Source organism: Macrobrachium rosenbergii, chromosome 25 (genome assembly GCF_040412425.1).
Source record: "Macrobrachium rosenbergii isolate ZJJX-2024 chromosome 25, ASM4041242v1, whole genome shotgun sequence".
In the NCBI taxonomy this organism is placed as follows: domain Eukaryota; kingdom Metazoa; phylum Arthropoda; class Malacostraca; order Decapoda; family Palaemonidae; genus Macrobrachium; species Macrobrachium rosenbergii.
The window spans coordinates 43039924-43054008 of NC_089765.1; the positions used below are offsets into that span (position 1 = coordinate 43039924).

General features: G+C 33.1%; 1 protein-coding gene across 4 annotated transcripts in view; it reads left to right on the forward strand.

Annotated features, from left to right (window-relative positions):
• Positions 1-12188, forward strand: part of LOC136852614 (uncharacterized protein C05D11.1-like) — a 203762-nt gene extending 191574 nt beyond the window's left edge. For all 4 annotated transcript variants that reach the window (XM_067127501.1, XM_067127498.1, XM_067127497.1 and 1 more), the window contains 3 exons: positions 5679-5839; positions 8509-8661; positions 9129-12188. In XM_067127501.1, coding sequence (XP_066983602.1) covers positions 5679-5839; positions 8509-8661; positions 9129-9183 — 369 coding nt within the window. In that variant the 3' untranslated portion in view covers positions 9184-12188. The remainder of the gene's footprint in view (positions 1-5678; positions 5840-8508; positions 8662-9128) is intronic.
• The last annotated feature ends 1897 nt before the right edge of the window (positions 12189-14085 follow it).

Genomic DNA, 14085 nt, shown 5'->3' on the forward strand with positions numbered 1-14085 from the left:
GCTTGATGCAATTTGACCAAGGCTAGTGAGGAATAGTGCAAATATTGTGTAGTTATTTACTTGAAGGCATATACAGTATGATTATTTCTGTCTTGGTTATAGGATTGACAGTCTAATTTTTTCTTATAATTTATGATATCAGTGTGTGCATATTTTGTTTAACCCTTAAACGCCTATTGGACGTATCATACGTCGACTAAAATTGTCTGTTGGGTGCTGAGTGGACGTACCGTATGTCGACTACAAAAAATTTCAACCTTCGGTCAACTTTGACTCGACCGAAATGGTAGAAAAATGCAATTGTAAGCTAAAACTCTTACATTCTAGTAATATTCAATCATGTACCTTCATTTTGCAACAAATTGGAAGTCTCTAGCACAATATTTCGATTTATGGTGAATTTTTGAAAAAACTTTTCTTACGCATGGGCGGTAACTCAGCCGAAAATTTCATAAATTCTTTCGTCATTTTGTCGTAATTTTTGCACTGTTCTATATTAGCCGTTACATAAAGTTTTATATATGAAAATGTGTGCAATTTCATGTACAATAGAGCAAAATACAACCCATGGTTGTAGCTTTTATCAGTTTGGAAATATTTTCATATAAACCACGATAACTGCCAAAATTTCAACCTTCGGTCAACTTTGACTCGACCGAAATGGTAAAAAAACGCAATTGTAAGCTAAAACTCTTACGATCTAGTAATATTCAATCATTTACCTTCATTTTGCAACCAATTGGAAGTCTCTAGCACAATATTTCGATTTATGGTGAATTTTTGAAAAAACTTTTTCCTTACGTCCACGCCAGAAATTCTTTCGTCACGTTGTCGTAATGTTTGCACTGTTTTATATTAGTCGTTACATAAAGTTTTATATATGGAAATGTGCGCAATTTCATGTAGAATACAACAGAAAATAACTCATGGTTGTAGCTTTTATCAGTTTTGAAATATTTTCATATAAATCACGATAACTGCCAAAATTTCAAGCTTCAGTCAACTTTAACTCGACCGAAATGGTAAAAAAATGCAATTATAAGCTAAAACTCTTACATTCTAGTAATATTCAATCATGTACCTTCATTTTGCAACAAACTGGAAGTCTCTCGCACAATATTTCGATTTATGGTGAATTTCTGAAAAAAAATTTTTTCCTTACGCTCTTGCGTGTAACTTTCGGCCGAACATCTCAGAAATTCTTTCGTCGTGTTGTCGTAATGTTTGCATCGTTTTACATTAGTCGTTACATAAACTTTTATATATGAAAATGTGCGCAATTTCATGTAAAATACAACAGAAAATAGCTCATGGTTGTAGCTTTTATCAATTTTGAAATATTTTCACATAAATCACGATAACTGCCAAAATTTCAACCTTCGGTCAACTTTAACTCGACCGAAATGGTAAAAACGCAATTGTAAGCTAAAACTCTTACATTCTAGTAATATTCAATTGTTTAACTTCATTTTGCAATAAATTGGAAGTCTCTAGCACAATATTTCGATTTATGGTGAATATTTTAAAAAACATTTTCCTTACGTCTGCTTGCTGATAACTCGGCCAACATCTCAGAAATTCTTTTCGTCTCGTTGTCGTAATATTTGCACCGCTTTATATTAGTCGTTACATAAAGTTTTACATATGAAAATGTGCGCAATTTCATGTAGAATACAACAGAAAATAACTCATGGTTGTAGCTTTTATCAGTTTTGAAATATTTCCATATAAATGACGATAAATAGAAAAAATTCGACTTTGTCAACTTTAACTTGAACGAAATGGTCGAAAACTGCAATTGTAAGCTAAAACACTTACAGTCTAGTAATATTCAATCAATTAGCTTCATTTTTCAACAAACGGGAAGTCTCTAGCACAATATTTCGATTTATGGTGAATTTTTGAAAAAAACATTTTTTTACGTCCGCACGTTACGAATTCATGCATCATTTTGTGATAATATTTTCTCTGTGTTGCTTTGATCGTTTTAAAATATGTTATATACCAAAATCATCGCAATTTAGTGTACAATACAACTAAAAAAAATTAACTCATTAGCTTTAACCGTTTTGCCTACAGCGTGATTTGTATACAATTATATACGAGTTTTTTTTTTTTTCGCTGTCATATATTCCAATATTTATATATGATAATGATATTTTTTTCATTTCTGATGGTTGCATACTAAACTTCAGGCAATGACAAAAAATTGAGCCAAAAATGAACTCTTAATCTTAAAAACTAAGCGTGCTGTGATTTTTTGAAAAAAACTTTTTTTCCACTTCGGCGCTAACTCACCGAACGCCGCCGGCATACGGGAGACGTTTTTGTAAATAGGGCTTCGGCGTTAAAGGGTTAATCAATTTTAAACCCTTTTTAACTTACTGTACACTACTGTACAAGTGCATTCTTAGTTCAGATCTGTTTTAGACATAGTCTTGGCATTCCTAAGATTTATATCTTTTAAGTACAACTGAGGTTAACAGTTATGCTTAGCCTGTTATTGCTTCGAACTTAGTTGTTATTGATTAAATGTATTTTTCAGTTCCTTTTTGTACCGTATAAAAACTGAAGGTTTATAGATTCTTAGTTTCAGAAATAATTGCACTTTTGGAATGTAAGCCAAGCATTAATTTGAATATTTTAGGAGCTATAATCATAGAATGAACCTATAATCATGTAATTGTGCCTGCCAGTAGGCTTAGCTTCTGTTAAAAGAGTAGTTTCTCTTAACCCTTGAACGGCGAGCCTCTATTTACAAAAGTGTCTGTTGTATGCCGGCGGCGTTCGGGAGTTAGCGCTGAAGCGGAAAAAAAGTTTTTTTCAAAAAATCACAGCACGCTTAGTTTTTAAGATTAAGAGTTCATTTTTGGCTCCTCTTTTTTTTTTTTTGTCATTGCCTGAAGTTTAGTATGCAACCATCAGAAATGAAAAAAAATATCATTATCATATGTAAATATTGGAATATATGACAGCGCGAAAAAAAATTTCATATATAATTGTATACAAATCGTGCTGTGAGCAAAACGGTTAAAGCTAATGAGTTATTTTTTTCGTTGTATTGTACACTAAATTGCGATGATTTTGGCATGTAACAAATTGTAAAACGTTCAAAGCAACACAGAGAAAATATTATCACAAAATGATGCATGAATTCGTAACGTGCGGACGTAAAAACAAGTTTTTTTTCTAAAATTCACCATAAATCGAAATATTGTGCTAGAGACTTCCCGTTTGTTGCAGAATGAAGGTAATTGATTGAATATTACTAGACTGTAAGTGTTTTAGCTTACAATTGCAGTTTTCGGCCATTTCGGTCGAGTTAAAGTTGACTGAAGGTCGAATTTTTTCTATTTATCGCGATTTATATGAAAATATTTCAAAACTGATAAAAGCTACAACCATGAGTTATTTTTTCTTGTATTCTACATGATATTGCGCACATTTTCATGTATAACACTTTATGTAAGGCCTAATATAAAACGGTGCGAAAATTACGACAAGGTGACTAAAGAAATTCTGAGATTTTCAGCCGAGTTACCGCGTGCGGAGGTAAGGAAAAGTTTTTTTCAAAAATTCACCATAAATCGAAATATTGTGCTAGAGACTTACTGTTTGTTGCAAAATGAAGGTGAATGATTGAATGTTACTAGAGAGTAAGAGTTTTAGCTTACAATTGCGTTTTTCGACCATTTCAGTAGTCAAAGTTGACCGAAGGTTGAAATTTTGGCACTTATTGTGATTTATATGAAAATATTTCAGAACTGATAAAAGCTACAACCATGGGTTGTTTTTTGTTGTATTTTACATGAAATTGCACACATTTTCACATAAAAAAACTTTATGTAACGGCTAATATAAAACGGTGCAAACATTACGACAAAGTGACGAAAGAATTTCTGAGATTTTCGGCCGAGTTACTGTGTGCGGACGTAAGGAAAAAGTTCTTTTCAGAAATTCACCATAAATCGAAATATTGTGCTAGAGACTTCCAATTTGTTGCAAAATGAAGGTAAATGATTGAATATTACTAGAATGTAAGAGTTTTAGCTTACAATTGCATTTTCCTACCATTTCGGTCGAGTCAAATTTGACCGAAGGTTGAAATTTTGGCACTTATCGTGATTTACATGAAAATATTTCAAAACTTATAAAAGGTACAAGCATGAGTTGTTTTTTGTTGTATTCTATATGAAATTGCGCACATTTTCATATATAAAACTTTATGTAACGGCTAATATAAAACGGTATAAAAATTACGACAAAGTGACGAAAGAATTTCAGAGATTTTTGGCCGAGTTACTGTGTGCGGACGTAAGGAAAAAGTTTTTTTCAGAAATTCACCATAAATCAAATATTGTGCTAGAGACTTCAAATTTACTAGAATGTAAGTTTTAGCTTACAATTGCGTTTTTCAACCATTTCAGTGGAGTCAAAGTTGACCGAAGGTTGAAATTGTGGTACTTATCGTGATTTATATGAAAATATTTCAAAACTGATAAAAGCTACAACCATGGGTTGTTTTTTGTTGTATTTTACATGAAATTGCGCACATTTTCATATAGAAAACTTTATGTAATGGCTAATATAAAACGGTGCAAAAATTACGACAAAGCGACAAAAGAATTTCAGAGATTTTCGGCTGAGTTACCGCGCGGACGTAAGGAAAAAGTTTTTTCAAAAATTCACCATAAATCAAAATATTGTGCTAGAGACTTTCAATTTGTTGCATTAGCTTACAATTGCGTTTTTCGACCATTTCGGTTGAGTCAAAGTTGACCGAAGATTGAAATTTTGGCACTTATTGTGATTTATATGAAAATATTTCAAAACTTATAAAAGCTACAATCATGGGTTGTTTTTTGTTGTATTCTACATGAAATTGCACACATTTTCATATATAAAACTTTATGTAACGGCTAATATAAAACGGTGCAAAAATTATGACAAAGTGACGAAAGAATTTCCGAGATGCGTCGCTGATGCTCTGCGAGAAGAAAGAAATTCACGCATGCGCAGCTAGGTAACACTTGTAAACAAAACAACAGCGTGATCCGTCAACTCCCAGCATCCCTCAAGGCGCGTGATTTAAAATCTTCCGCAAAGTAGGCCTATAACTATTTTTCCGCGAATATTTTAAAAAACTTTTGTAGTCGACATACCGTACTTCCATTCGGCACCCGACAGACAATTTTAGTCGATGTGCGATACGTCACGTCGGCGTTTAAGGGTTAACTGTTATTTCACATGTAGATTTTCTCTTAACTGTTATTTCGTGTGTTTGTGTCGTGTTTGGCTGTCCCCAACCCTGCTCATATGAAAGGTACACTGATGGCTAGGGGTATGGCAGATAATTAGAACTAGTTGATTAAACATCCCATACCTAAATAATAGAACTAGTTGATTAAGCATCAAGTGCAGCTGTTGATTGTACAAAAATGGCTAAATTCCATATACTGTCGTATATTACAAGAGAATAACAACAGATACTTAAGAATAATGAATAGATTTTTTATTTGTGTGAAAAGTCTGGTCGCTTGAAACTTTTAGATAGCTCGACAACTGATATACGAGTCAGCTATTTTTTTTACTAATTTAGTAAATAATTTTTGAGGGGGAATGAAAGACCAAAGTAAATTCATAAATTTTCTAGTTTTTTATTTATTTTTTTTTAACAGAATTCACACATCAATGGTACAGCTTCGTGGGAAATGAATTTATTAGAGTCAGCTCGTAGCTCTCTCATCTATGAAGTGATTGAGCGTGAGGCTGTTGTTGCTGGTGTTGTTCAGCAGTCTCTGTTATCCTATTTCAGAAGAGTTCCTCATTCTTACAATAAGTAAGTACAGTATATAGTGTTCAGAATTGAAGTTAGTTTATGTATTTTAATTATAGCTTTCTACTCTCTAATAATTATCTCGTGTAATGCGAGGTGGTACCAATTTAGTTTACTTTATAAATTGTGTGCTTCATTTATTTGTTCTTTGCTAATTTTAAAAAAACTGGTGGCAGAACTATGGTATCACAAGATAGCTAATTTTTACTTTGAAGGCATTAAAAATTTACCTCATATCAGTTTAGAATGATCTCCATAACAACAACATGTGCTGTTCTTGGGATTGCTGTCAGGACAGTAGTTCAGATTGTTAGCACTTTGTTCCAGCACCTTTGGTTACTTGTTTCACTGCATGGCACAATCATGTCCAGGTAGTAGGGACCAAAATCCTGAAAGCAGTCCAGGGCAGGCTAGTGTGTCGGTTTTCCCTACTCTGTTCCACTTAATATATTTCAACTGAGGAAAATTTTTGGGTCTAACTGACTTTGGCTGACAGGACTCCAAATAATCTCACTTTAAATATTGACTAAACAATTCAGAGAAACTGGAAAATACAAGTTACATAATGTACGGTAGTATTTTGTGTATACAGATATACACACCATTACATTTGGCACAAGGTTATTCTGGCTAAATGGGTTATCAAACACTACTCTTCTAAGCTGCCAAATTTCATTTGGTAAGGTATGTCAAGTAATTAATCCTTCGATAATCTGCATTTCCCAAATTTGCACTGTGCCCATTACCACCACCTTTTCCTAGTGACCTTCAGAGAAAGCTGAATTACCAACAGTCTTTGGTCCATCTCAAGCCTGTTTCCATGCACAGAGTTATTGGCAGTAACAACCAACATGAATACAAACTTAATATATTCACGTGAACAAAAGAAAACGATGTAGTGCAAGAGGACTGAAACAGCATTAAAATAATAATGGAAAAATGTGACTGCATACTCCCAAAAGAGATAAAATTACCAGTTGCCCAGTAAGTTAAGTCATTTCCGTAAAGAGCTGTCTTTTAAAAAAATCTGTAATTTACTGTCTTGATAATGTAAATCAGTTTTTTTAAAGGAAGCTTTTCAAGTCTAGAATAAACTCGACCATCAAATAAGCCCACCAAATTTTTTGTCATACGTAACCCATTCTTCTGTCGACTCTTTTGGACTCGAGCTTACATTAGAACATTTTCAAGTTATCCTACTGCTAAATTCATAATTTGTAGGCCGTTTCTTACAAACCCATTAAGTCATAATTAGCCTTAAACCTTAATTTGCTGTGTTGAACTCCCCAAGACAAAGTTTCTTAAGTCTTGAAAATCAAACACTCAGTGACAGCTTGCTCACCCTGAACCCACTGGTAGTTGGAAACATCTGACATTATTTCATGTCTTGTTGAGGGATACAATAGCCAAAAGAGCTACCCAGCTTGTAAGTTTGGAAATTATTCTATGTCTATCTCTATTTTGCAGAATATTTTGCCAATACTCTCAATACTTGGCTTTTTTCCTAAACGATTCTTGTTTGTATATTTTGCTGTTCTTCACCAGAATTATTCTGACTATTCCCAGTAACTTTTCTTTCTTTTCACTACCATTAAACAAGCGGTAGTTCATTTTGGTTTGTGTTTTTTTTCATTCACTACAGTTTATTGTGTGCAGTATGAGTAATAGTAACGAGTTGTTTTGCATCATATTTTGTATCATTATTATTATTGTGTTTTGTAAAAGCTGATTATACTTTTGCTAAATTATATATATCCAGTAGTCCAGGATTAGTGGGACCAGACCAACTAGGTACCTATAACTAGTTACCTTATTCAGGCCAATTTAAGCAAGGACTTGTCTCTTGCCCTACCCCCATTTTTCTTAGACAAAACACTTTTATCAGGTAAAGTCCTTTACTGTGGAGTCATATATGTCTTGAGACTTTAAGTTTATTATAGCACTGTAAATTCTTTATTATTATTATTATTAGTAATAATTGGAAATAAAAATAATTGGTGAACTGATGTCTACGGTTGTCCTTATATCTAAAACCTATGCCAGTGTAATGCTAAATGAAAAACAACAAACTCCTCTCAAAAATAAATGCAGTAGTGAGGTGACAATTTAATCTTGACATTCTGTGTGCTTGGCTCAATACATTTACTACAGGCTGTGGCATTGCCTTTTGTCTTTTCAATATAAAAGTGCCTAGCAATAGAAAAACAAGCAATAGAAAAACAAAAGATAAATGGTTGCAAAGTATACCAAGAGGTTTTAAAACTAATAACTACAGATTTATTATTAAAGAATGGCACATACTGTATGTGTTTAAAACTACCATAGGCTTAAATACTGGAAAGGAACGATGTCTTTATCAGGCAAACGCTGTCATGACATGACGAAAAGAAATTTCACATGTTAAAGAAACCACCATAAATACATTTTAAATCGGTTGTCCCATAGAAACTTATGTATAAACATAGGTACTGCTGTTCTAAATTTGTTTCAGTTCATAAAAGATTATGGTGTCAGTGAAAGGGATGTTCAAAAGTTCTCATTTATAAGAATGAAAAATAGTTCACTAAGTAATGATATGTGTTTTATACTTATATCCATGAATTGTTACTTTTGTTAAATTTAATTTAGCTTGATTAGCAGACAGTGCATAATTTTACCATTTCCTCTTGCAGAGACCTGATTGATAGAATTGCTGTGGTGACTATAGAAGATGTGAAGCGAGTAGCTCTGAAATATTTTGTTCCTTTAGTACAGCCGAACACATCAAATACTGTTATAGTATGTCATCCGTCCAAAGTTCAGGAAATTGTTAGGGAGCTGAAAAAGTAAGTTTTATGTTTATCATTGAATGTTGTGCAAAAATATTCTTTACAGCAATAGGACTCACTCTTAGGAAGTTATGTATATGCAATCTTTTAGAGGATTGAGACAATTCTCAGTCGCAGTGACCATATTTCTATTGATTTATATATGCAAATACACAGTATAATCTTAAGAGGATATTGCTTATATAGCTCTTATAAGTAATTTATTCTGTTGCCTTAGTTGGCTTGTGAGAGGTTCAGTTTCAGCAAGCAGTCTTACATACCTCTTTGAGAGTATTTCAGTGTCAATCAGTTTTTTTAAGTTATAGTTTCTTGATATCCTTAGTTGCTGTCTAGGTACTCTACAATTGAAAATCATTATACTTTTCAGGTCTGTCAGTGTCAATCAGTTTTTTTAAGTTATAGTTTCTTGATATCCTTAGTTGCTGTCTAGGTACTCTACAATTGAAAATCATTATACTTTTCAGGTCTGGCCATAATTTGGAAGTAGTTGAATCTTTAGAAGACAGCAGATTTGGGTAACACTTCAAAAAGGTATCATTCATGAATGAAGCATACTGTATATCATCATCATCAGTGTGTCATGGAAGTCATTTACCTCAGATGCAACTGTTCTTCCATACTTTTGTTTACATATTCTGCCTTAAGTAATTATTTCACATTTCTCAGAAACTCTGAAGAATGGTATTTTTACAAAACTTCCTTAGCACAGCTGTTAACTATGGATGCAGAGTTTTCACTGTTCTTATATATTTATTGGCTGTAGCAAAATATGATTTAGTACTTGGTAACCAACTGCATCTTCTTCACTCAGGGAAGAAGTAAGTGATGCTTTGCTTATCATGTTTACGAAGCCGCCTCCAGTATTACATTGCATTGCATCACAGCACAATCTCAACAGGGAACTTGGTTTAAAGTTGTACTATTGAGACCATAAGTGTTTTTCAAGTAATTGTGCAAATAATTTGACAGACTACTGACCAAATCCAATAGTTAAAAAATCCAAGCATTTTTCAATCATGATTATGAAATCACATTTGCAAAAGCATGGTTTTCAAGATTCATTCCTCACTCTCAGTGATGGTACAGCAAATGCCCAGCACTTTTTCAGTAGTGGCTCTGGAAATGTTTATTTAAATGATTATTTTATCTATTACTGGGAAGAAATTTCTGTATATGAGTATTCATATATTTAGATGAGAAATGCAGTCAATATAGTCATTATAATCACTTTAAAATTCAATGGAAGTAATTTTCATTGCGTCATCATAAATGTAACAAAAATATTTAAATTGAATACTATATTGAATCTTGCATATTTTAAGTCAAAACCTTGTGTGTAAATACGCTTATTTAACTAGTTAAAAGTTGCTTTTATGCTGATGAAACCAATGGAAGAAAGTAAAAATTTTATATTTGTAACTGGCAATGAATTTGGTTTTAAGGTTTAAATTTTGAGCTCAGGGAGGAGTTGGATATATCTTTAACAAAATGTTTGTGGGTAATGAAATAGTAAAAACGTTGCATTTTCTGATTTTGGGCATTGGAGGTATCTGTATTATGAGAATGAAGGCAAGAAGCAAATGTTAGGACAAAACTCAAAAGTGGAAACCAGTGATCAAAGTTGAATTTCTACTTCAAAAGTTATAATTCCCATTGTACCACAATATGTTTTTTTTAATCATGAAAAGAACATGGCAGCTGCTGTTGGGAAATTATGTATGGCAGCTTCTGTTGGGAAATTTATGTAAATTACATGGCCCAGTTTTTACCAATACAGTACGTGAGAATGGAGTTGCAATGTATGGTCAGATATGCATATGGTTAAGTTTAATTCAGTGTTAGGATGTGGTTATTTCTTAAATTTTGGGTGGCAGTACTGTTCAAGGATAAATTATAAAGAGTCTAGCTTCAGTTATGGTAACAAACATTTCCAGTACAATTCATAGTCAAGCATACCTGTAATTTATCTACAAATGAACCACTATCTGTATCTTGAGGAAACTTAATACTGTAACTATAAACACATCTTTTCACTGCATAACCTTTGTAGCATTCATTTTCATTTATGATCAAAACTAGTACTTAACTTTAAAATATCTGACATCATCCATGAATAAGTTTTTAAAAATTGTTTTATCAATCAGAACTTTGCCTCGATCTAAGGCTTGCTAGGGGAAAGTGTAAAATTTTTGTATGAAAGTGCTTCTTCAGACTTGAACATTCAATATAAAGATGTATTTTGAATGATTTACTTTTTCATTTACTTTTCAAAGTTTCTACACCCATTTATTATATATTTTAAAGTCATTAAATGTCATAATTTTTAAGGCTAACCAGATCACTGAGTCAAAACACAACATGCATGTAAGTGTAGAACATTTTAATTGCACCATCAGTTCACAATTTTATAAATATGAGAGATGTATAGTTTTCACATTCAGAGTACAAATGAAAATTATGTTTAAATAACTATTTTGAAACTAATAACCATTTCCATGGAGTCAGACTAGACTCAGGACTTACTGAACTGTGGTAATGAAATCTGCAGCACTTTAGAAATAAAGCTTCAACATTAAGTCTATACAGGAACTCCCATAAATTTTTCTAGATAATTTGGAACATAATTCATTGTCTAATTTAGAAAGAAATCACAATGCCTTATTAAGGATGTAACTAGTAGACAAAATATACCTACTATATTTTGGGGATCAGTGCACGATCATTCTTGTGTGGACTGATGTTACTGTAAGCTTGTATATAATGTAAAGAATTTTCTTTATAACAGTACCTTGGATGTTTTGGCTGGTTTTAGAGAATTTGTTTGGCATGTTTCTGCTGGTTATAGAGAATTTTTGCAGCAAAGTTCTTTAAAAAATGATGAAAATGTTCTACAAATTAGGCCATTAAATTCCACAATGTTTACATCAACTTGGCTTTAAGTTCTGCTTGGCTTACTTTCTAAATAGCTGCAAGTTGGCCTTACCTTACTTTAAAATAGGACTGAATGTTTATATTGCAGATTTTTGTGGTCATTTTTTTACGACAATCTATAATTAAATTCAATGGAAATGTAAAAAACACCAGATCACTGAATCTGTTTACTTAGAAGTTTTTTTTATTATGGAACATTCTGTTTATCTGGATTTATCTGTTACTGGTAGCTGTAGAAACTTAAGGTAGCTGGTGCTCAATATATCACTAGAGGAAGTTTTTTTTTTTTTTAGGTTTATAGACTAAGATTCCTAGGAGCATTATTCCCCTCACTGTTATTTTTATATTCAGGATTGGATGTTTGAAAAAAAAAAAAACCATTTCCTCTGAAGTATGTTGAAGAGTTACAGCAGGTGGTGCTAGAGGCTTATTGCTGTATAATTACCTGCCAACTTATTTTTGTATGTAACTTATATGCTTACTGTAAAATGCTAGTGAAAAATTTTTGGATTACCTATTGATACATACAGTACTGTAGCATCTAGAAGATTAATTTATTTAAAAAAGTCAATAAATAAGAGATGAAATTTTAATCGCCGAATTCTTATCCTTCCCAAATTAAAGATTGACTGACATTATTGTGAGTAAGTATTTCTCTCTATTAATTAGCCATGGCTCCATACATAAAGAAATATGAAACCAAACAAAATTCACATCAAAACACACCAGACAAATGGTAACACCAACCTTCAAATGGTGGCTCTCGCATAATCTCATCCCCACCAGGACTTGAGGGCTCACTGCCTGCCTCCCTTCTTAGGCTGGGTATTCACGATCAGGTTTACCTGTCCGTTCGTCAAATCTGGCGTTAAAACTTGCATGTAGATGACAGTTTGTGGAATTACCCAAAGTTCTTTCAACCAACTGACAAGTGATCACGTAGATGGGTAAACAACGATTTTATGATAGTTCGCCACCGGATTTCGCCTGGGAAGGATCTCACCCGCTCAGACCAGAATATGAATAAACCATGTTTAGGCCTAATTCTTTTCATTGTTAGACCCTGCTGTGCTAATTGTAGACTGTTGAGAGTCCAAATCATTTAATAAAAATACATATTCCCAGGTGATAAATACAATTTGGTATAGGCTTAAGGGGATCGGTCGCCTAAAAAAACCCGATAATCTTTAAAAAATTCGATTTGCTGAAAAAAATTCTATGGCTTCGTATAGGGTTCAAGAATGTGTCCACGAAATATTATGCTAAAATTTGCCGTATTTCTCTAGTTATGGCCTAAAATGTAACAATAACTATATACCCATAAAACACCAGTAGCGCAAATGATTTAGTCTGGTATAATTTTTGCGATATTACGAAAACTTCCTTTGAAATGAAATGTATAATGTCAATAATATCCTACTCGGCACCTTTTTAGTTATTCCTAGCCGTGACAACGCACACGTCATACCATGACGCCGATTGTGGCCGAGAGTTGCCTATAAACTTCCAAGCTAGAAGGACACGTTTTTCATGCTGGCTAGCCTTGACTGAACTCTGTATTTTCTGTGGTGTTTTTGTTTTTTCACCGTGCCTAAAAGGTCCAAGAGTTCACTTCATGCTTCTAGAATGCGGAAAAGCCAAGTGGAAAAGTCCAGGCGAGAAGTAGAAGAAAGAGTTCAAGAAATTAGTGCCATAGAGGGGAATGGAGCGACGGAGAGAGAGAGCTGTCGCCCATCAAACGGGCGCAGGCAGCGATCTCTGCTGACCAGAGACCAACCACATCCACCCCTAAACGCCTCTTTATTTGTTCATCACTACCAAAGGGCAAAAGATATTTTAGAAAAAGAAAGCAGTAGCTCGGAGGCTGATATTATAGACGATCCTGAAAATAAAATGATCATAATAAGTGAAGCAAGACTTGATGAATTACTTGAATCATGAATCCCTAATTGTGAATGTAAAGTAATTCCCAGGATCCATTTGGCAAGGGATGGATTCAGAGACACTAATAAAAAGTGTAGGCAACTATGATACCTAGAGTAATACCTTGCAGCAAGATCAGACAGGGGGAGACCAGGAACCTAAAATTTATAAGAATGTGTCTTAGGCACATAAATAATCAATTAATATTCTTATTTATAATCATTTTGCATTAATTACTACCCAAAAATAAAAATTAAAACCATAGAATTAATTGTAACACAGTCTTTGAAGTCCCTTTTACTTTTTTTATGTAACTAAAACTTTGAAGGCCCGTTTCTCAAAAACATAAGTTTTTCGCTTTTAAATGCATCTCCTCCTTAGTATTGGACCAATCTAAATGAAATTTTAAATATAACATGGTAGATTAAAACAAAGCCGGGATTTTTAATATTTTGAGTTTCTGATTTTTGGCAATTTTTTTCTGTAATTTTTCCGGGAAAATTTCATTAAAAAAAAAAAAAATTCATATCTCGAAAAATAATTGAAAAATCAAAAATCCCCGGCTTT